The following is a 25,384-nucleotide window of genomic DNA, read 5'->3' as shown; positions in this document are numbered from 1 at the left end:
TTTAACTGCTGGCAGTAACAGGATCCTTTAAATTGCTTTCATATACTTGTACCATTGAACTGCTGGGAGTAACATATAGGAAACTGGTAAACTAATCTGGTAAATTGCTCTAATAAACCATTTAACTGCTGATAGTAACGTATAGGAAACTTGTAAACTAATCTGGTAAACTGCTCTAATAGACCATTTAACTGCTGGCAGTAACGTATAGGAAACTGGTAAACTAATCTGGTAAACTGCTCTAATAAACCATTTAACTACTGACAGCAACGTAGAGGAAACTGGTAAACTAATCTGGTAAACTGCTCTAATAAACCATTTAACTGCTGGCAGTAACATAGAGGAAACTGGTAAACGAATCTGGTAAACTGCTCTAATAAACCATTTAACTGCTGACAGTAACATAGAGGAAACTGGTAAACTATTCTGGGGAACTGCTCTAATAAACCATTTAAATGCAAGCAGTAGCAGGATCCTGGTAAATTGCTTTCATATGTATACATGTACCATTTAACTGCTGGCAGTAGCTTATAGGAAACTGGTAAACTGCTCTAATAAATACTTTAACTGGTGGTAGTAATATAAAATAGAAATCTATTTAACTGCTTTCAAAAACCATTAAACTGCTGGAAAAATATATAGGAAACTGGTAATGTGCTCTTAGTAACATAATTTAAATGCTGTCAATTACATGTAACTGGTAAACATTCCCATAAACCATTTAACTGATGGTAGTAAAATAGGTAGGAAACTGCTCTTAGTAAAATAGTCTCATGAACAGACTCAGTCAAACTGAGTCTGCTATAATTATTCTGCTTGGTTGCATTCTACGCTTCCATAGGGTCTTTTTACAGATTTTATTAGTGCTTGAGGTTGCATGTATAGGAAAGTGGTAATCCTGCTCATAGAAACAATATTTAACTAGAGACTGTTTTCACGAAAAACGTACGTCTCCCACAACTTACCATGCAGAAATTGTAAAATTCCAAAATGTAAGAGCCATAACTCCAAGGACAATCACTGAACCAGAGCATACCAACGATGTACAAAACTAGGCTTGGCAGTGGCAACTCCTGTGAAATTCCAACCAGTGGTTTAAGAGAAGTAGCACAGAGCAAAGGATTTGACAAATCAAGGGTCATGACTCCGCCGAAAATCATTTAATCAGAACATGATATAATATGCAACATTACGCTTCACACTAATACTGCGAGTTTTAGTGAAATTCAGCCTAACTGAATACAACAACTAGTGTAAACACTGTAAAACATGACAAATCACAAATGTAAGTCACTGAACCGGAGAACCAGAACATGCCAATGACATGTACAGCTAGGCTTGGAACTGATAACTGCAAGATTTAGTGGAAATCTGCCCAATGTTGTAGCCAAAATAGCACATAATTTGACAAATAAAGGGCCGTAACTTCCATACAAATTACTGAATCATATTCGGAACATGCCGACATTATGCATAATTAATTAATTATACTTGGCACTAATCACTCCTGTAAGGTTTGGTGAAAATCCACCAAATTATATAAGAGAAATGGCTAAAACATAATAAACTTTGATGAATCTGGGGCCATCCCAATTGAAAAACACCGAGCCGTGATATGCACAACTAGGCTTGGCACTGATCATTTATAAAGTTTGGTGTAATTCCTCTCAGTTGTATCAAAGCAGTTGCCTGGACAAGGTAAAGTACGACAAATGAAGGGCCATGACTTCGCTGAAAATCACTGAACCGGAACATTTCGAAATGTTTTAGGCTTAGCAGTGATAACTTGTGAAAGGTTTGAGGTAAATCCGTCCAATAATACTAGAGCTGCTTTTGAGAAAAGCGAATGTCTCCCACAACTGCCTAATCATCTAAATAGCAAGTCAGTCTTTATATACTGTTTACTCATTACAATTCAAGGGCCAGAACTACAAAATGCCTGGACCGATTTGGCTCGTTATCGAGCTTGGTCGAGGTCTTATGGTCAAACACATTTTGTTTAAGTTTGGTGAAGATCGGATGAGAAATGTTTGACTTAAGAGTGCGGACAAGCTTTGTGACAGACAAACACATGGACATACAGACTGGAGTAAATCAATATGTCTCCCACACCGCTGTGTGGTGGGAGACATAATAAGAGAAGTGGCCAAAAAATCTTAAAATTTGATAAATTAAGAGCCACAATTCAGCTCAAAATTATCGAAGCGCAAAATGCCGATAATATGCATACTGAGGCTTGGCACTGATCACTCCTGTACGTTGTGGTGTAAATCCACCAAATAATATATTAATTAGTGCCCAAAACATCATAAAATTTGACGAATTACCTCCTCTGGAAACCATCGAACCAGACAATGCCGACGATATGCACAACTAAGCTCGACAATGACCACTCTTGTGAAGGTAGGTGTAAATCAATCCATTGGTGACGGAAGAGTTGCGTGGGCGAACTTTCTGACAGACGAACGTTCTTACGTATGGGTATTTATGTGGCAACTCTTTTGTTTTCTCTATTGTTCCTTTAGCCACGCAACACATAGAAGAAATGACAAAGCTGGTGGTAGACATATCATTTACCTCCTGGCAGGAACATCTATAGTGAACTGTAAACTGATTTTAAAATTTACAAACACAATTTACCTGTTGGATTATACGTAAAACACTGATAAACCAAATACCTTTTTACTACGTTTTATTAAACTTTCCTTCAAACCATGTCTGAGACTTGGCTCCGGGTGGACAGAAGGACGGAAGATAGAATAAAAACACTATTAACGTATTATGCAAACGTATACTGGACCCCAAATCTCGCTTACTTTGTGCAACCTGTCTGAAACTTGCATGGCCGCATTTCTGTATCTACGAGTGTTATTGAACTCCATTCAACCATGTCTGAGGTAGGATTCTGGATGGGCACAAAAAAAAGACTATGAATTATACAAATAAGCAAAATTCAATGAAATTTGCAGGGCCGCATTTTTTAAAGCAGTTAACATTTCTACCATGTATTATTGAAATCCTATAAACTAATTCCGGACGGACAAAAAAATCGAATAAACACTGTGTATGTACTATATGAGCCGTGCCATGAGAAAACCAACATAGTGGGTTTGCGACCAGCATGGATCCAGACCAGCCTGCGCATCCGTGCAGTCTGGTCAGGATCCATGCTGTTCGCTAACAGTTTCTCCAATTCCAATAGGCTTTAAAAGCGAACAGCATGGAGCCTAAACAGACTGCGCGGATGCGCAGGCTGGTCTGGATCCATGCTGGTCGCAAACCCACTATGTTGGTTTTCTCATGGCACGGCTCATATATGTAATTGCAGAGCCATAAATCTTGTCTTCTTCAACCAGTCTTAAAGAAACTTGCAGTACCGCGTTGCCCTGTAGCCATTGACATTTCTACCATGTTTTATTGAAATCCTTCCAACTATGTTTGAGATACGATTTCTGACGGACGAAAAATGGAATTAAACAACATGTGTTATATATACATGTACAAAGGGCAACAAATCTAGTCTTGGTGGCATCTCCATACATCAGTTAACTTATTTAAAAACTCTTAAAAGCTCTCGGCAGGGAATAATAAAATCTTATTTTCTAAAATTCAGGTTTTTGGAGGAAGGTGATTAACAGAGGATGTAGAAAGGGGTGTATGCAAAGAAAAGAAATATGGTGTAACAGAAGAGTGGTATGAGGACAATAAACAATTTCAGGTTGATCGAGATTTGGGGTGAAATGGGTGAAGAGGCGGGGCAGAAGGGATGGGTGTGTTTGAGGAAACTAAAAAAAGCAATATGCAGATAAGGAAGGGATCGACCCTTTCAACTGATTGAAATGAGGCAAGTTATCCCAAGGCCCCTTTGTAGCCCCATAACCAAACATAAATTCTCCCTGGCTACAGTCTCCATTTGAGAGTAAATGATAGTAATGTCAGAAGACACAACGAAAATAAGAATTGTGGCGTAAAACATTAGCACAATATCTTACCTGTGACCTTGACCTATGACGTACTTGACCATAACACAAAAGAAAGATGTCTGACTGTTACTAGGACAAATCCTCATGTAAAATTTGATGAGAATAGGGACAGTAGTTAAAATACAAGAAATTGAAAAGTTTCCCATAAAACGTTAAACAACATCATTACAAAATATCTGAACCCAATGACCTTGACCTTTGGCAGACATGAACCTTAACCAAAAGATGTCTGCCTTTGACCAAGACCAATTCTTTGTGTGACAGAAAATATTTTCCTTGCATCAAATTAAAATATGACTCCCACTTTGAGCTTCCAATGTATCTTTTTTTAAGTTTAAAAACACTGAAAACATATCTTCAGTGCTTTATTCTTCTTCGTTGTCAGACAAACACAGCATTAATCACTTCAACATAATTTATATTCCAAAATCACATCATAATCAATCAACAAGAAAAAAGCACTTCTGCAACATATTTAATAGTTTTGCATGTACCACGCTAAAGCATTTTTACATGTAGCATGCCATGTAATTAGTACAAGAACTGTACATAATAAAACATTTTAATTGATATATACAATCTTATTCTGTTTCTGGATTACAAAATTTATATAGTGGTAACTGTGTACAAGTTGCTTTCATATCTGAAACTATATATAAACGTCTTTTTGATAACACAAATCCTTTTTCACATATTTGTTATATCTACATACAGCAATTAAACATTTGTTTATATACAAATTACAATACATGTGCAAGATGTAACCAAGAGTCACACAGAATTAACAATACCAGTACAACACTGACAAACATTATTCACTTCTTCATACAATGTAGACAATATTTCCATATTACCTCAGAGTTCATACAATACTTTTACAATTCTCATGTTCTCATTCTTAAATTGTTCCTAAATGGCAAGGTTGTATTTGCAGACAAGTTTTGAGCTCAAAACTAAAACTAAACAAGAGCACTGCCTTGCGGGTGCAGACGCTCATCTGATTTTTTTGTCTCTGTTTAACAGAAATATTATCATACCCATGATTTTCTAAGTTTGTCTCAGGTGAGCTAAAAAGACATTCAATTTTAGGAAAGAATATACAGTATAAGACTTTGTGTGGTTTCATTAATTCATATAAAAAGAAAAGATTATACAACCAGCAGAATAATTGAACAAGGGCTACTAGTTTATTAGTCTGTATGGCGTGCAACCTATATGAGTGTTTAAACATATGTTTGCTATAGTTTTTTAAATTCCATTATGCCTTTAATCTAAAATTCTTATTCACTTCAAGCACTGCCAGATGGATGAGGTGTCAAAGTTAGTGTGTTTAATTTAATATTTGTATGTCTTGTCATATTAAAATAATTACATCAACGTCTTTGTAAGTACAGATTTTGTCTTTGGGAATTCCTCACCAGAATGGACACCAACCAATATAACACTGGCACAGGTTCTCGTGCGATGTTGCCTGCTTTATCAACAAATCAACCTGACTGGCTACATCCACTGGTGCCTCCACGGAGAAATCTCTACCGGTCAGTTTGGCACGTACATGCTCAACAATGCTTATAGCCTTCTTATTGAGGCTCTCTTGTTGAGAGTTATCTCCTCCTGCAGTCTGGCTCACCTCCGCTACAGATTTTTTATGACTAGTTTGTGTCAGCTCAACATTCTCAAAGTTATCTCCCTGATCGTTATTGCTCTCTGAGTAAGTAGGATCCGAGCGCGCAGTTTTTACTTTGGTTTTGGTTGTGGCTGAAAATAATAAAGGTGCTGAAGAAAATATCAGATGACAAACTGTGTCCATGAAACACTTTTTTCTCTCTACATTTAAGATGTACTAGCAGATGCTAAGTAATATATGTACACAAACCAAACAAAACCCTGACAGCTGTTTGTAGAACACATATACTCCCACCATTGCTTGATTCAGGTAACCGGGTAAGTAATTTTCAAAGTCAATAAGGATTATCCCAGGATTTTGTTATAACTTGGCTCTTAAGAAATTATTGCCGAATACAATTTTCTGCAGGACAATATGTGTATTATTTATTACAGTAAATTGCAATGATGAATTATTTATGAGAAGAGATGAAAAAGTAATAACATACAGATACAGATAATTTTTTTCCCACCAGGTAAGTATTACAACAATAAGGGTCAATAGCCATAATAATACTAAATAGTTTGTCCTAGTTTTTTCTTTGAAGATGATGAGAAAAATATCTTGTAAATTTTGAATTTTTTCTCCCTGTAATTAAGTCCTTATTGATACAAGTAACTCTTAAGAGGAAATAATGTCAATAAATTTATTTACAACTGAAAAGTCTAGTATCAAATAAAATCTTTTTTTTTTTCAAACATGTCGATAATTCTGTCTGTTCTGGGCTTTAGCTGAATGCACTGTTCATTTCATGAATGAGTAATTCAAGTTAAGGGGACTAAACCATACATTTAAGGTGAAAAATAATTTCTCTCAAAAATCCATAAAAAGTGAGTACTCTGAAAGTGAGTAGTGGTACAAACTTATTGACATAAGATTTTTGCAAGGTATTCTTATAAATGACCAAAAACATTGAACAGAAGGTAGTAAACCATAGCAACGCTTTCAAAATAATGCAGAAATTTTACATTATGCTTACATTTTTACCAAATTGAATATCTCACTTTTATTTTCAACCACTATCATTTTTCAGTGTCATATATACACTTTATGCCAAAGTTGGTGGAAATGAGCATGCTGAAAAAATTCACTCAAACTGTGGGCAAGTAGCTTTAAAGAAATTTATCTTATCACCTGAAGTCTTCTACCTTCTCCAACACTGTTTATAGATGTATTTGAAAATATGTTCATCCTAAATACCCTACAGTTTCATGAAACATCATTTGGTTTCAGCTACACAAATTTGTCTATTTCCATGGAATGTATTTTTTTATCAAAATGCCATTTAAAAATCTTTCTTTTCTTTTTTTTTTTGATTTAACATCGCACAAACACATGATAGGTCATATGGCGACTTTCCAGCTTTAATGGTGGAGGAAGACCCCAGGTGCCCTTCTGTGCATTATTTCATCACGAGCAGGCACCTGGGTAGAACCATCGACCTTCCGTAAACCAGCTGGATGGCTTCCTCACATGAAAAATTCAACGCCCCGAGTGAGGCTCGAACCCACAACAATGAGGGGCAAGTGATGTAAAGTCAGCGGCCTTAACCACTCGGCCACGGAGATCTTAAATCAGTAAAAATCTACATGTGCCTTAGAGTAAACTGCCTGATATAGAAGTGTAAACAAATGTATTTCCCTTTAAAATAAAAGGTGATTTGCAAACACACGTGGTGAGTAAAACCATAAGACTTAGTGTACTTACAATTGCATGGCGGTAATTTTGGGTCATTTGTTAGTAACACATTAAGCGTCCTACTGTGTTTCGGGTAAAGCATTAGATACTTTAGTAGTGCTGGTTAATCGACAAAATTGTACTGATAATGAAAATTTTCTCTTAAACAGAGCACGGCATTTTATATTTTTCTAAGGCATTTGAATACAAATTGTAGTAAATAAAGTTTACAAATAAAAAGACCTATGTACCACAAGTATCACTAAATTTTCCATTGTGAATTCTAGGTGATTTACAGAACTGTTCAAGTATAAGATGTTGGCCTTAACTTTTCTTTTTATCAGTACCAAGACAGGTCATCTACATCAGGTAATCCCATAAGATTTCCTAGATAAGATCTATTAAATGTTACAAATGCTTCACTTAACATTACACATCCCTTTGCAACAATCCATAGAATTTTGAATCCTCTCAATAGAGTTAATAACTAAATAATCTGTATTTTTGAAATACATAATAATGAATGGCTGACATATTTCTTTTTAACATCTCCCTAAATTGATCATTTTGAAACTAGCTTCTAGATATCCACTATTATATGCATGTAATATCACAACATGCACTAAAAATACATAACACCTGTATATTATCAAATGTTTTAGTTACTATCACAGTGACCATAATACCCCATTTAGTAAAGTAGAGAACTCAGTAACCATAGACTGCTTATTTTAATCAGACATTACTCTTCATATACTGTAGTACTCCATCATGACTGTAAGAGCATATATTCAAACATTTAGAATACAGTTTCTAAAAGGTACAGTCTACTGTTACATGGTATGACAGTATGTCAACGCTGAAGGAAGTTCCATATTACCTTTCTACACCTCGTCGGGCCACCACCAATTTTCGAGGAGACTTAGATTTAAAATTATTTTTAGCATAACCCGAAGTACCGATTGGACAGTGCTAATTACTGATACACAAGTCGACAAATACAGGAGCTCTCAATTACACTAAACCAGTGTAATTGAGTGACCAAATGCAGTAATTATGCAATTGTGTCAGTTAATTTGTGTCAACATTTTGAAAGTAAATCAGAAACTAATTATACATATATTGTGATATATATTACTCGTCATAAGTTCTATAGAAAAACAGAAATTAATTGTTTTTGAACTAAAATACTAAATACTATTTTTATCATACTACGCAATCTAGTCAGATAAAGATGTTACTCATGCAATACTTCCCTATCCGTAATTGGCTGAAAGATGGTCAAACAACTTTTATTGTTGAAAGGCTGTAACAATAGTAGGTAAAAATCACCGATTTCTAGAGACTAAAAAACATTTTATTGCAAGGGAAAGGCAGTAATTATTGTAAAAATTTCATAATTGAAACCCAAAGAATATGGCCTAAACAGCAAAGGAAACCTGTTCCAAAGTTAAAAATAAATTCAACCTAAGTAGCGATCATTTAAGACGCAAATGTATCTCTTCCCTGTTGTTTAAGCACGGTTAGACTGTAACTTTTTGACATTCTGCCTTTCATTTTACCCTGGGTTTGGAAGTCTAAATTTCTCAGGTATCTAAAATTTGAATCTATTCTACCTAAATTACATCTTAATCTAACGACAAGAATTTGACATACGAAGGTGATTATACGGATGCTGTTTATGTGTAAAATTGCGGCACTGGCATATTTCAGGCCTGGGTAGTATTGGCTGGCTTGGCCATTGTAGACTCCAAAACTGTGGTACATAAATTCCTGAAGAAATATGAACAAAAAATTTAGCTATTACTGACCTAGGATCTTATATATGAAGTTTGCCTGCGATGTCACTAAAGGTTACCTCAATGTTTTAGAAAAGTCCTTGTGGTTGAATTATGGGACGAAACAAAGGGTCAGCTATTGATCTTACCCCGAGTATGACCTTCATAAATATGATGGCCTCTGATGCTCAAGAGTTCTCATTGAATTGTGTTAGAATCTCCACTGAAACACATAACGAACTGGACAATACAGACCAGACACATTTCTAATAAACCCCATATACTTTGGTATGATGGGGTATAATTAACTGTGGAAATGAACTGTAGTTTCTTGACATATCACATAAACCATAAAGACTTAACCCCGACAGACTGTGATCTCCTTATACGTTTATTAACAGTACCCATCAAAACCATGTTCACTAAAGATAGTCATAAGATTCAATACTGAGCTAAATCAATATAACCTCTCTAGTTTTTACATCACTTCGTTATTTCAAACAATAAATTATACAATACTCTCGACACTATTTACCAACAGCTTTATAGAAAGTTCCTCCACTATGCCAAGCAAGATCTACGTGTTGACAAAAGGATCAATAGAACGAAGCTCTTCCTACAGCCATTTAAAATCTGCACTTATGTTTCTCTAAGTAGCAGAATTTTCCCTCACATCACTTCACATCTCAATCTTGTAATGTTCCACCTATACATCACATGTAGGATTCAAAATAACAAAATATATTTTTTTTTACTTGGAAACACAGATAAAAAATCTAAAAGGAAATTACACTTTATTCATTCATTCATTTTATTCCTGCAGAAGTTAGGGGAAATAAAGTCATTTCTTCAAGATCAATTCAGTAACATCCTAGCAAATGAATCTAATTCTTACCAATAAATTACATCTTCTTTAAAGTCTTATACAAAAGAGCAGTAGAGGTCAAAACTAGAGCTATCACTGAAGGTGATTAATACCCTGGGATGCTGCTTTGATAAAGGGAATGTAAAAGATTGCGATCATGTCCTTTTGACTTTCAAGTTTGACCTTGACCTTGGACCTAGTCATCTGGCTTGTATTCTGCAAGCCACCTTGATGCTAAATACATGAAAATCCTTCCACTTGATAAGAAGATAATTACGGAGTGGGCACAAATTTAAGCTATGTGTGACCTTGACCTTGGATCTTATGAACTGAGTTGTGCACAATGCATGTCATCTGGAAGAGGTTAACAGCTAATGCTAATTTATGAAAATCCTTTCAGTGGTTAAGAAGATATGGGAGCGAACACGAATGTAAGCTATTTGATCTTTGACCACGAAGTGTGACCTTGACCTTTGGCCAAATGACCTGGGTTGTGCACTCTGCATGTTGTCTTGATGAGGTTAACAAAATGATACTAGTTTTATGGAAATCTTCCCAGTCATAGAGAACACATTGAGCGGATATGAGGGACAGATTCACAGACCGATGGACAGGCATGTATGCCTACAATAAAGCCCCCATATACTTTGTGTCTGGGGGTATAATTACTGTGGAAATGATGTTTTACTTGACATTTCACAGGTAATCATCACATAAAGACGTTTGATGCCTGGCATCAAAGGAACACAGACGATCATCCTATGAAGTTTGACTTCATATTTCCCCATCAGAAACCGAATGGTCTACTAGAGTAGTCAGATGAGATTGGCCAACACGAGTAAATCAATATACTCCCTCTTCTTTAGCTTATACTTATTTCATTTCAGGTTGATTGCAAAACAAGTTCTACAACTTATATCAATCACTCTCGACAACTCATTCCTGAAGGAATCCATCACCATGACAGTATGAGAGAAGAAAAGCCAGTTTCCCTTCCAATTCTAAGTGCAAAGCAAGGGATCTACTGGTGGGTATGACAACAGCAGGGATCAAACTCAATACCTCCCACACTTGAAGCACTTTTCTCTGAATAGGCATAAAAAAATATTTGCACCTACCTCCATGGCATTTATAAGCATGCGTGTAAGCCTGAAAGGTATCTTTTCAGGGAATTTTTCCCTCACCATGGCAACTTCAAAACAATCTCCAAAGTCAATATGAATAATCTTTCCACTCATACGATCTAACATAAGGTTGGAGGGATGTCTGAAAATAACAAACATATCTATTTTCATTTTGCTGTATCTGAAGTTGTATGACAACTACAGTCATATGGCAAGTTAGCATCCAGCTTTGTTTTGTTTTGTGAAGGGAGTCAACTATCAATTTCATACAATTACAGGTCACACGGTGAGCTTTTGGTGGTAGAGGAAGACCTCCCGAGTGCCACTCCTGGTATAATTTTAGGCAAGGATGGGCATCTGAAATCAACCAAAGACCCTCCATTAGCCAGACAAATGGTTTCCTCAAAAGAGAGAATTCTGTGCCCAAAGTGAGGTTTAAAACAAACAACAGTTTAGGGTAAGTGATTCAGAGTCAGTGACCTTACCACTAAGCCACTGAGGCTGCCTGCTTTAAGGTAGTTCTGCAAAAATATTTCCTACAATGTAGAATTTGATTAAACCCTGATTTTTCAAAACTTCAGCATATATTTGGAACAAGGCAGTCTGAAAGACAGCTATATCCCCCACCACTATTATGGACAGTGAAAGGGATGATGGTACTGGATGGAACCATTAAACATTTGAGTTGTGACCTTGACCTTAAGCTGGCAGGGATGAATTTTGAATTCTGCACATTGTCTTGATAAGGCGAATATTATAGCCATGTTATATCAAAATCCTTCAAGGGGTTTAGGAGATACAAAGCAGACATAAAATGGAAGGCTCAAACCTTTGACCTTGAGTTGTGACTTTAACCTTAAGCCAACATGGCTGACTCATGAGTTCTGCACATCGTCTTGATGAGGTGATCATTTGACCAAAGTATCATGAAATTCCTTCAAGGGGTTTAGGAGATACAGAGTGGACACAAAATGGAAGGCTCAAACATCTGACCCAGAGTTGTGACCTTGACCTTGAGCTGACATGACTGACTCATGAGTTCTGCACATCGTCTTGATGGGGTTATCATTTGACCCAAGTTTCATGAAAATCCTTCAAGGGGTTTAGGAGATACAGAGTGGACACAAATTGAAGGCTCAAACTTTTGACCTCGAGTTGTGACCTTGACCTTGAGCCGACATGGCTGACTCATGTGTTCTGCATATCAGTTTGATGAGGTGATCATTAGACCCAAGTTTCATGATTATCCTTTAAGGAGTTTAGGAGATACAGAGCAGACACAAAAGGGAAGGCTCAAACCTTTTACCTTTAGTTGTGACCTTGACCTTGAGCTGACATGGCTGACTCGTGTTCTGCACATTGTCTTGTAAGGTGATCATTTGACCCAAGTTTCATGAAAATCCTTCAAGGGGTTTAGGAGATACAGAGCAGACACGAAATGTTACGGATGGAAGGACAGAGGTCATTCCTATAACCCCAAACCACTCTTGGTGGGGGATTAAAAATCTCGCAAATAAAAAACATGGGGTCAGTGGCTTGAGTTTTTGCTAGACTGATTTGAAAAATATGAACCACACAAAATGTTTCATAATGGAAGACTAAGGGAAAATTGCTATTTTGATAACATTTTCACTAAATAGACGTTTTTCTACATTGTAGATTTTAATGAAACTTCTCACAATCATATATAAACATACCAGTACTGGTAAAATAAAATATATATGAGCCGTGCCATGGGAAAACCAACATAGTGGGTTTGCAACCAGCATGGATCCAGACCAGCCTGCGCATCCGCGCAGTCTGGTCAGGATCCATGCTGTTCGCTTACGGTTTCTCTAATTGCAATAGGCTTTGAAAGCAAACAGATCCTGACCAGACTGCGTGGATGCAAAGCCATTATGTTGGTTTTCTCATGGCACGGCTCATATGTTTTTGTGCTCGTTTTTGAGATATTTGCCCATGATTACTACAGAGATCCGCACAATTCAAGCTCATTTCAAGACATTATTTGGACTCAAAAGTTTTGATATGATATTTTATCTTTAAAAAGATAGTAACATTGCCATTTTAGTAAATTTACTCATGGATTGCCATCAATTTCATAAAATGATTTTCACTTCTGTATGCCGAGCCCAGGCTTTATTCTATGTTATACGGATAAATAATGTCTTGCCAATACTTCCGTTTTATCAAACGTGCAGAACTACCTTAATTCCAGACAAAGACCCTAGGTGCCCCTTTCAGCATTATTTTAGACAAAGGCATGTATCTCGATCGGTAGAAACACTGATCTTCTGAAAAAACAGATAAATGGCTTTCTCCCATAAAATAATAGAAAGAAACCTTGACCTTATAGAAAGGATCCTTGACCGTAAACACACATAAGTGAAGTGTAAAGGATTCAAACTACTCAACCAAGGAGACCCAAGTAAACTTAGGAGAAAGCAAACACCAGAGTCAAAACAGGTTCTCAAAAAAGCAGAGAGAAATTCAGAAGAAAAAAAACTGATATCTTAAGTTCTCCACTTACCTATCACCCAGACCTAGGACATATCCTACCATTGACATCACTGCAAGAGAGCGTGTGTAGTTTGTCCTCCGATCAAACCATATCTAAATTAAAGTTATTAATATTTCAATAGTTTGATGTGCATACATTTTGTATTCCTTAACATTTTTTTTTTCAAGGGTTTCTTCATAATATCATTGGTATTACATGCAATTAAAAGTTCTGAGGTATCTTTTCCCTCCTTTTCAAAATGTCTCCAGTAGTTTAGAATTGATCCTCCAAAAATCACCCTGGTGTATTTTCAATTGAAAATCCTTGCTTACTGAGTACCATCTTCATCAAAGAAGCATTTTCTGACTATAAATTATTTTGTTCACTCTGACAAATCTTTCCGAATGTTTTATTACCTTAAGTGTAACAGCACTTTACTGTTAAAATATAGTAAAGGAAATCACTTACCTACATCTTAACCCTTAGCCTGCTGCAGGCGAATTTAACAGCCTTTGCAAACAGCTTGGAACCAGATCAGACGCCGATTAAATCGGCGTCTGATCAGGTTCCAAGCTGTTTGCTACTCTGACAATATTTCTTCCAATTTTGGAGCAAACTGAATGAACTTTACAATTTCAGCAGACGACATTTCCAGCAGACAACAATTTATCTAGCATGCTAAAGGTTAATCACAACAGACATGTTTACAAAGACTTCCTACCAGAGGAATATTTAAAATATGAAATTAAAATAATAAAAGATATCTTGAAAATCCACAAACTTACACAATCTATCTATTATCCCTAAAACCAGCATTATTTGAACTTGGACCATTTTCAACATTACACATGTCAGTCATATAACTAACTCTAACTTTAACACAACAGTATTTTCACCAGGCTACCTCCCTGTGTGTCTTTCAGAGCATGTTTAAACTTACTCAGAGTTTAAACTTGTGTACCAAAGCATATTGGCTAGGTCACCTGCTGGTGTGTTCTGGTGCATATTTAAAATACACCCCTGAGTTTGGACCAGAGTACATTCCCAAGGTCCTGTCCCTGTGTCTGCTCTACAGCATGTTATAACTTACCCAGATCTTGGACTCTGGTACAAGAGTATACTCCCAAAGCTCTTACCCTGTCTGCGTTCTTGTACATGTTCTTGACTGGAATCTTGTACCAGAGTATTTTCGCCTGGTTGTCTCCCTGTGTGTTATAGTACATGTTCAAATATGCCTCTAAGTCTAGACTCCTGTACCACAGTAATTTCACTAGTTAATCTGCCCGTGTGTTCAAAACTTACCTCAGAATTTGGACTCTTGTACCAGAGTATTTTGGCCAGGTCATCTCCCTGTGTATGCTCTAGTGCATGTTCAAACACTTCCACCTTCTGCATCAATGTCAGGTGATCATAATCTGGAGCCATCTATTATAGAAACAATATATCAAACTTATTGTATGCAATAGTTTTGTCCAATGCTGCATTTCAACAGTACTTCAGTTATGCTAACATGTTCAGTGTTCCAGGATTACCTTCAGTGCTATTTTGTTAACTGCAAATAATTCACTTCTTCCTCCCCCACAATCAATCAGAAACAGAGGGAAAAAAAGACTTCATTTAATATCACTGTGGCTTTGACTTTTATCTTCTCACCCCACAAAATAACAAGGGTCATCTATTGATCACAGGCAATCATCCTATAAAGTTTGTTGATTGTATGCTGGTGTTCTTCAGCTACTGAGTAGAATCCATTTTCACTCTCGCGGTCACTGACCTACTGATCTCCACTCCAAATTGAGGTCATCTGACCACAGGCAATCATCCATCAAAGCATTTCGACTGTAGGCAAGTGTTCTTTAGTTGCCGAGTGAAAACAGTTTTCAGTCTTGGGGGTCACTGTGACCTACGACCAACATGATAAAGGTCACTTATTGACTACATGCGATCCTCCAATGAAATCTGACTATTGTGTTATCAAGCATTCTCTAGTTATTGATCGGAAATCCAGTGGTCTACCAACCAACGGACAGACAGACGAACAATATTAAGAAAACAATATACCTCTTCTTCTTCGAAGGGGGTCATAAAATTCTTGGAAGCTTGCATAGAAGTCCTCTATTCTACTTGTTCAGATACTTAGGCAGGGAAATGAGCCGCGCCATGGGAAAACCAACATAGTGACTTTGCAACCAGCATCCGCGCAGTCTGGTCAGGATCCATGCAGTTCGCTTTCAAAGTCTATTGGAATTAGAGAAACTGTTAGCAAACAGCATGGATCCTGACCAGACTACGCGGATGCGCAGGCTGGTCTGGATCCATGCTGGTCGCAAAGCCACTATGTTGGTTTTCTCATGGCACGGCTCAAATGATAAAGGCAGTTATAACCAAAACTACACATGAGCCCCATTAGTATTAAGTACAGTAAATGGTGTATCAACATACCCTCAGCATAAGTCGGTGCTCAATATTCAACAGAATTTTCTTCTTTTCCCTATAGTCTCTGATCAAAGAATGAAGAGTATCTGTGTGTGGTACCCAGCCTATAAGCCCGGAATTAGTGGACAATGGTATAACAGAGAACCTCTGAATCCTGAAAGTAAATATGTAGGTACAATGAAAACTAATGACATGAATGTGAAGAAGCTATCCAGTTGTTTTGTTGATGGCGAGTGGATCTACACAGTGATCAATGCCTGAAATAAACCCTGGTGACGCACCAAGAGTCTTCCTCTACCAAGAAAGAAGCAAAATTGCCTTTTAACCTCAATTTTTGCAGTGTGCTTATAGACCAAACAAAACTCTGTATGATTTTAGTGGACAACTTTGGAATCTAATGATTTAATAAATTTCAATGCAAAATATTTCTTAAAAACAACATAATAAAACCCTGATTTAGTTTTTCAAAAGTTCAGATTTCAAAACTATGATGACCTTATGAAATGATTAATTCAAGTAACTATTTATTCATTAAAATCTGTGAATTTATTACAGTCCATAATTTATCCATTTCATATTTACAAACTGAATGACTGACAAACAACTGCTAATGTACATGTCTCAAATTTTATGGGACGTAACAACAACACATGTATGTAGACACTGAAACTTACGTCAAATTTCTGCGGAATGTCTCTGGGTTGCTAAGTAACAGAGAATTGACCAATCCAAACAGCTGCATCACACGTTCATCTTGTCTTAAATCTTCATGGCCTTTCAACAAGAACTGGTACTCCTGTCCATTACTCCCTATAAATTTACCACCATTGATAGAGTCAAATATTTAGAATCAAATTCTGAAAGCAAACATTTTCTCTGATCTTCTTTTGATAATAGAATGAAACCCTCTAAACCAAATGGCTTTGAGACAGTGGTTTTTCATTAGATGGGTTTTCCCTACTTTTTCAAAAGGTAGCTTGACATGAAGTATAGTAACTTTCTACCAGTTGGGTAAGCAAAATTTTGTGATGCGCACGTTGGTGCTGATGAAATGGTGATTACAAAACTGCTACTATTTGAAAATCTTCCAACAGTCGAGCAGAGCAAGAAACAGCTGAAAAAAATCTCAATGACTTACCAAAGACACTAATCTTTCTAGGTCTCTGTTTGGAAGTAATGACTGCCAGGGAACTTTGAACACGGCGGATCTTTATAACAGGTTGTTTAGGATCATATGTGCCTGGAACGGCTAGTTCCAAGTCTTGACAGCGTAATAATTTTGGCGAAACATACTGTAGTTCAAGTGATGTCAACTGAAATGTCGAGAAATTTAACATGTTCATACAACAAAGATACTGAAAACCTATATCAAAATAACTAGAATATATTCAGCACTGAAAATGTGAAGTCTGTCTGAAATAAAACAATCATTATATCCACAAATAAGATGACGCAACATAGAAATTGGTATAAAGTTCTGAAAGGTGATCTACTACATCATTAAAGCAGTAAAGAACTGTTATGGTGTCTTCTAACACCTAACTAAATCAGAATTTCAAAAGGAAAACTGGATGTGTGCCCATACATGTTCATCACTGGTGCCCCCAATCCCCGTCACTGTAAGCACATTTTTGACTATGTAAAGGGCCATAACTCTGGTCTGGCAGTGTGAAATCCCTATTAAAACAGCAGATGCACAACTTAACAGGCTGAATAACACTGCTTTTTGATATACACATGGCACAAACTTAAATGGATGGACTGACAAGGGCATCCCTTAGTGGCCCCACCCTCACCTCCCCGCAAAGTTATTGCAAAAAGGAGCAGTCTGACCAACTCCCAGATTTTCGCCACCAAAATCTGTTTCCTGTGTAATTTAGAAATGGTGTTTTCCTTACGCATTACTGGAACAGATACTGGATACCAATCTTTTTCGTGTGAATCACCCATAAAAATCTACGAGCAAATCAAATCACAGCGAAAGTCTGCGAACTGATATACATATGTAGGACAAAATTAACAGGTAACTTTAATTATTAGAGTATGTACAGTACCTGTGGTAGTTGCTTTGAAATCCTTCTGAACACATGATAGTACAGATCCCAGGCCTGCGTCAAATCTTTCACGTTCCCGGATCTCTGATATTTCTTACACCATTCCTGCGCTTCCATTAAATCTCTTCCATATGCCTGCAAGGTTGAGAAAACAATTACAATTATTAAATCAAATTTTATATTCTCATCATTATGCCTCTAATGACGTACAACCTAAACAACCATAAAGGAGTCAAACTCGAAAACTTAAATAATATTTTGTAAACTTGAAGATTTGATATTCTTCTTGAACAGAAAAGAATCTTCATTCTAATTCGATTGTCTCTGTTAAAACACGCTTACGCTAGAATGACGTCACTTTAACGTGCGGTGACGTCAAATTTTTTGTTGTGACTAAGAAAGAGCGCCTCTATATTTTATCTACTGTTTAAGATTAAGGGCATATTAGAATCGAAATTATTTATAGCAAAAGAGTGTTTTAACACTATTTATACACTCGGACGGTAATACTTCATACAAATAATTTCACTCGGGCTGCGCCCTCGTACAGTTATTACACCCGACGTACAACCACCCATCATGCATAAATAGTGTTAAAGCACTCTTTTGCAATAAATAACTAGAGATGCTTTTGAGAGAAGCGCATGTCTCCCACAACTGCCCCTATGAAAAATGTTAGTTTCTCTAGATGTTTTAGATGAGTGGATCCAATTAGATGGTCTGGATGAGTGGATCCAATCAGTAATCAAGGGCCATAAATCAAAAGTGCCTGGGCAGATTTGGCTAGTTATCGAACTTGGGTAATGTCTTATGGCCAAACACATTTTGTTCAAGTTTGGTGAAGATCGGATAAGAAATGTTCGACATAGAGAGCGGACAAGAGTAAACAGACGGATTTTTTCGATAATTCAAGGGCCGTAACTCTAAAATGCCTGGACCGATTTGGCTAGTTATCGAACTTGGCCGAGGTCTCATGGTCAAACACATTTTGTTCAAGTTTGGTGAAGATCGGATGAGAAATGTTTGATTAAGAGTGCGGACATGAGTAAAAAGGCCAATTTTTCGATAATTCAAGGGCCGTAACTCCAAAATGCCTGGACCGATTTGGCTAGTTATCTAACCTGGTTGAGGTCTCATGGTCAAACACATTTTGTTCAAGTTTGGAGAAGATTGGATAAGAAATATTTAAATTAGAGTGCGGACAAGAGTAAAAAGACCAATTTTTGGTAATTCAAGGGCCATAACTCCAAGACGCCTGGACCGATTTTGCTAGTTATCGAACCTGGCTGAAGTCCTATGGTCAAACACATTTTGTTCAAGTTTGGTGAAAATTGGATGAGAAATGTTCGACTTAAGAGTGCGGACAAGCTTTGTGACAGACACACACAGACTGGAGTAAATCAATATGTCTCCCACACCACTGTGTGGTGGGAGACATAATTTCTTAATTACTCTCTGCAATTATGCGTATTAGACATGGTGAGAGACTCAAGAACAGAGTCTGCTATTAATATGCTTGGTTGCATTTAATGCCTCCAAAAGATCTTATAGATTTTATAACTATCATAACAGCAGTTTTTAAGTGCCATGTGGCAGCTGTATAAAGTCTCCTTCTGCTAGACTCGGTGTTGTCTAAAATAGTAGAAGGCAATAAATAAGTATCATGTAACCTAGAAATTGCATTTTTTACCTGGTTGAATGAAGTCTCCTTGAGTGTCTGTGGGCCTCGTTCCATCATTGCATGAAGCGGCTCCAGTGTAGAAAACATTCCCTTCACATTCCTCTCACCAAAATATAACCTAGATGCCTCTTCCAAGCCTTCATGCCACAGCTCGTGCCATAAAATTGCCACTCGAATAAACTCATCACTCACCTAAGGGAGAAAGTTTTTGTTTTATCTTTTCTTGCCGGGTTATATGCCTCCTTTCAGAACTGTTTAACGTGTTGTAGTACAGTTCTGTATATTGTACCAGTACAAACTGGCTCTCCCCATCTCATTCTCTTTTTGTAAGTTATTCAAAGAAGAACCTTGCCCAGTTAGGGACTCAAACACATGACTTTTGCAGTGGTGAACTATAAACTTTAAAGTAGATATGTACCTTTCTGCTTAGATTACCAACAAGAGGGTCATGATGACCCTATATTGCTCACCTGTTAAATTTGGCCTTGGAATCATCAAGATAAACATTCTGGCCAAGTTTCATGAATATGAGGTAATAAATGTGGCCTCTACAGTGTTAACATGCTTTTCCCTTTATCTGAGTGGTGACCTAGGTTTTGACCCCACATAACCTAGTTTCGAACTTGGTCGCCTAGGAATCATTAAGATAAACATTCTTACCAAGTTTCATGAAGATAGGGTCATAAATGTGGCCTCAAGCGTGTTAACAAGCTTTTCTTTGATTTCACTGGGTGACCTAGTTTTTGACCCCTTATGACCCAGTTTTGAATCTGGCATAGGAATCATCAAGATAAACATTCTGACCAAGTTTCATGAAGATAGGGTTATAAATGTGGCCTCTAGGGTGTTAAAAAGCTTTTCCTTTTATTTGACCTGGTGACCTAGTTTTTGACCCCACATGACCCAGTTTTTTTACTTGGCCTACAGCTCATCAAGATAAACATTCTGTGCAAGTTTGTATAAAATCGAAGCATAAATGAAACCTCTATATGGCTGAAAGGGTCACAATAGAAATTTTGCCCCTTTCAGGGGCAGTAACTCTAGAACTCAAGATGGAATCTACCCGGTTTTCAAAAGGAATCAAGATCTTATTGTGAATTAAGTGTGTAAGTCTGGTTAAATCGAATGTAAAGTGTCACGTCTATCGTGTTCACAAGGTAAAAATTAACAAGTTTTGGCTCTTTCAGGGGTCAATCAGGGGCTGTAACTCCAGAACCTATGACTGGATAAGAAGGATTCATCACGGAATCTAGGACCTATTGTTGTTAAAGATATTTTGCAAGTTTGTATCAAATCAAACCACAAATAAAGTCTCTATATGGCTGCAAAAGCCAAAATAGCAAATTTTGGCCCTTTAAGTGGCCATAACTCTAGAACCCATGATGGAATCTGGCCAGTTTTCGAAAGGAACAGAGATATTATGCCAATTAAAGTTGTGTGCAAGTTTGATTAAAGTTGATTACAAAATGTGGTCTCTATCATGTACAGAAGCCAAAATAGCAAATTTTGGCCCTTTAAGGGGCCATAACTCTGGAACCAATGATGGGATCTGGATAGTTTTCGAAAGGAACCGAGATATTATGCCAATACAAGTTGTGTGCAAATTTGATTAAAATTGACTGCAAAATGTGGTCTCTATCGTGTTCAAAAGAAATTGTGGACGGATGACGGACGAACCAACGAAGGGCAATCACAAAAGCTCGGCTTGTCACCTTATGACAGGTGAGCTAAAAACAATGTAATAATTATCTATCATCATTAATACATTAATTTAATGTTAAAACTCTTGACATAATGTTAAGAAAAAAATGAAATATTACGTAACTACAACCGTCTAAATTTAATGTTCTTTCTCTTCATGCTGTAATTGACGGTTAAAGCAATGGATAAGGTAAGTTTATATTTATAGATAATTTGTATCGAGAAATATGCACGAGTTCTGCAGCCTAAATATTGCGCAACTTTAGGAGCGCAATATTATTCCACGAAAGATTAGGTGCATATTTCTCGGTGCAAATCTAATAATCTTTTTATTACATATGCATTTATACTTAAGATTATTATATATTAAATGATATAAATTTATTTGTAAGCTTGAGTAAAACTGAAAATATCAGCGTTAAAGAACTTTTAAACGTGACGAGATACATGAAACTGACATCACAAACGACGTCACACACTCCGTTATGAAATTCAAATGTCAGTATGGAAAAATATTGACGTTTTAGGTTCCACTGTAACTTAATGGAGTTTATAAGTGAGTATGATTTTTATTACGTTGGATGCTCTACTCCATTTCCTTGACAGACCAGTCCTGGTGTTATAGGTGAAACTGTGACCCCAGTTAGCTTTGAACCAGCAACCACCAGGTTCTGCGCCACTAAAACCACAATTTTTTGTTATATCAATCACAATATGAGCCGTGCCATGGGAAAACCAACAAAGTGAGTTTGCGACCAGCATGGATCCAGACCAGCCTGCGCATCCGCGCAGTCTGGTCAGGATCCATGCTGTTCGCTTTCAAAGTCTATTGCAATTAGAGAAACTGTTAGCGAACAGCATGGATCTTGACCAGACTGCGCGGATGCGCAGGCTGGTCTGGATCCATGCTGGTTGCAAACCCACTATGCTGGTTTTCTCATGGCACGGCTCACATGTAGTAAACCTACCAACATGGCTTGTTGTACCAGTGTATTACTATGTTCTCTCATATTCTTCAGCACTTTGTTTGCTGCATTCTGTCTAGCTGTAACATTAGATTTAGACGCCACTGTGAGAGGGTAGATGAGGGCCTGGGGGTGCTCCTTGCCCACGTCCATCAGTAACTGATGAATCAACCTTCCCACAAGAGTACGAGATGTATCAATCCTGGCAATAAGTTGAGGTATCACCTTCAGAAAAAAAAAAGATTGTCAGATTCTTGAGAAAAACATATGTTGGATTCATTCTCTGATACTCAGCTAGAGCCCATTTTTGTGCACTTCTGCTCTAGACACGAAGCAAAAACTCAAGAATCTGCATGAAATTGAATGTACTGCTCTTTTAGTTTACATTATCAGTCACTTTTTCTATCACCTGGACCTATAGGCCACACTCGCAAAAATTGTCTTTTTCCTTTCATAAAAATACAAGCAAGGTGATTCAACATTGTTTAGTAGAAAATGGGACATATTCAGACTCTAACCCAGCTGAAAAACGTATTAGAATCACCTACTGGTTTGTCTAATATATTTTTTTTCAGCGGGGTTCATGTCTAGATATTCTTTTTAAAATAAATACTATTAAACTAGTATTTGTTAACCTGTAATCAATTATCTAATAAAATGGTGTTTGTTTACCTTAAACTAATTATCTAATAAATTGGTATTTGTTTACTTGTTTAACTGTAACCAGTTATCTAATAAATTGGTATTTGTTTACTTGTTTAACTGTAACCAGTTATCTAATAAATTGGTATGTGTTTACCTGTAACCAGTTATCTAATAAATTGGTATGTGTTTACCTGTAACCAATTATCTAATAAACTGGTATGTGTTTACCTGTAACCAATTATCTAATAAACTGGTATATATGTTTACCTGTAACCAGTTATCTAATAAATTGGCATGTGTTTACCTGTAACCAATTATCTAATAAATTGGTATGTGTTTACCTGTAACCAATTATCTAATAAATTGGTATGTGTTTACCTGTAACCAATTATCTATCTTAATAGCTTTAATGCCATCTGTAAGTGCTTCATGAACCTCTGGCCATTGTCCATAGTCAAACCACAGGGTCAGTAATCTGTAGATAGAAAAATTCCATCAAATATTCGTCTGTTTTAAAATTCAGTTTTATAAGGTCTGTTGATATTAAGTTTGGAGACCAGTCTAAACAAGAGCACCACCTTGTGGGTGCAGACGCTCATCTAATTTTTTTGTCTCTGTATAATAGAAATATTGTCATACCCATGACTTTCTAAGTTCAAAAGGGGCCATAATTCTTGCAAAAAAAATGTAGACTTACAATACTTGCTGTGAAGAGTCAGCTTTTAATGGCGAATAACTGCTCCAAATTTTAAAGCAATAGCTTTGACCATTAAGGAGAAAAGTTGACCTAAATGCAAAACTTAACCAAGAAATCTGATATTTTTTTTTAAGTCCAAAAGGGGCCATAATTCTTGCAAAAAGCAGGATGGAGTTATGTTTCTTGCTGTACAGTGTCAGCTTTTGATGGTGAACAAGTGTTGCAAGTTTCAAAGCAATAGCTTGGATAGTTTAGGAGAAAATCTGACCTGAACATAAAACTTAACCAAGAAATCTGATATTTTTAAGTCCAAAAGGGGCCATAATTCTTGCAAAAAGCAGGATGAGTTATATTTCTTGCTGTACAGAGTCAGCTATTGATGGTGAACAAGTGTTGCAAGTTTCAAAGCAATAGCTTTGATAGTTTAGGAGAAAATCTGACCTAAACATAAAACTTAACCAGGCAATGCAAACACCAACGCCGATCAAGTGATGACAATAACTCTTTCTTTTTTTTCAAGAAAATCTGATGAGCTTGGTTAATTTTAAACGAAATGTGAAAATTGACCAATAGAAATACTGGTCTTTATTGGAGTTAAATCAGTTTGGTAATGCTTTAACAACATCCATCACCAGGTAGCAAACCTTGCAGCAGCGTTAAAATTTCATGACCATAATTACCTTTTGAAAAATGACTACAAATTTCATCAGCTCATAGATTTCAAAGTAAATTACTTCACAGAACAACATAATATTTTAATTGATATGAGCTATTTATAGATCTATGTGACAATGTATTGCAGAGGGTTATGAAAATGTTTCATTTCTCATTGAAAGTTCACTTTTCTTCAAAAATCAAGCCAAACTTTTGAACAAGGTCAATATATTATTTACAGTTTTCGTTGTAGCAGGTCTTTTTACCAAATATTACAGCTGACTAAGTTCTTGATCTGGAATACAGGCATAGATACTAGTTTTGTTTTGTTAGGTTTAACATCGTACCGACACAATCATAGGTCACATGGCAACTTCCCAGCTTTGATGGTGGAGGAAGACCCCATCTGCCCCTTCGTGCATTACTTCATCACAGGTGGGTGCCTGGGTAGATCAACCAACCTTCCGTAAGCCAGCTGGATGACTTTCTCACATGAAGAATTCAATGCTGCGAGTAAGGCTCCAACCCATATTAGTGAGGGGCAAGTACTTACCGGAGTGTATCTTGCAGACTATTCTGTGATGACAGGCTGATTGACTTGAAGAATCCATGAACTGCTGGTACACAATACTTGTGAATTTTTGCTGCTATCTAATAAAAAAAATAAAAACCTTGGCTTTAACAGAAGTCAGACAAAACCACTACTGCTGATTTCTGACAAAGAAAACAAAATTCTTTCAGTAAATACTTCAAGGCAGATAAAAAACTCTCCCAATACAACTTCAAATCACACAAACCAGGTAGGTCAAAAGCACCAAATGATTACATTTCTACAGCACGATTAGAGATTTTTAAAATTTTATTTCTGCCATAAAAACAACCACTTGATCCATTGTATGATAAATCAATTTAATACTACATTTTGTGGCATTTGCTCATTTCCACTGTTCATAAGTTC

At 36.7% G+C, this 25,384-nt stretch overlaps 1 protein-coding gene across 1 annotated transcript in view; it reads right to left on the bottom strand.

The window, feature by feature from the left end:
• Positions 1–4,384: 4,384 nt before the first annotated feature.
• Positions 4,385–25,384, bottom strand: part of LOC123529605 (serine/threonine-protein kinase mTOR-like) — a 106,770-nt gene continuing 85,770 nt past the window's right edge. Inside the window, exons 34-46 of the mRNA XM_053520765.1 lie at positions 24,980–25,077; positions 23,454–23,550; positions 22,434–22,655; positions 19,774–19,956; positions 18,084–18,218; positions 17,168–17,342; positions 16,704–16,839; positions 16,036–16,183; positions 14,896–15,018; positions 13,624–13,706; positions 11,032–11,235; positions 6,784–6,808; positions 4,385–5,826 (exon numbers count right to left, since the gene is read on the bottom strand). Coding sequence (XP_053376740.1) covers positions 5,398–5,826; positions 6,784–6,808; positions 11,032–11,235; positions 13,624–13,706; positions 14,896–15,018; positions 16,036–16,183; positions 16,704–16,839; positions 17,168–17,342; positions 18,084–18,218; positions 19,774–19,956; positions 22,434–22,655; positions 23,454–23,550; positions 24,980–25,077 — 2,058 coding nt within the window. The 3' untranslated portion in view covers positions 4,385–5,397. The remainder of the gene's footprint in view (positions 5,827–6,783; positions 6,809–11,031; positions 11,236–13,623; positions 13,707–14,895; positions 15,019–16,035; positions 16,184–16,703; positions 16,840–17,167; positions 17,343–18,083; positions 18,219–19,773; positions 19,957–22,433; positions 22,656–23,453; positions 23,551–24,979; positions 25,078–25,384) is intronic.

Source organism: Mercenaria mercenaria, chromosome 13 (genome assembly GCF_021730395.1).
Source record: "Mercenaria mercenaria strain notata chromosome 13, MADL_Memer_1, whole genome shotgun sequence".
In the NCBI taxonomy this organism is placed as follows: domain Eukaryota; kingdom Metazoa; phylum Mollusca; class Bivalvia; order Venerida; family Veneridae; genus Mercenaria; species Mercenaria mercenaria.
The sequence above is the reverse complement of the archived record's forward strand: the minus strand, read 5'-3'. Positions and strand labels throughout refer to the sequence as shown.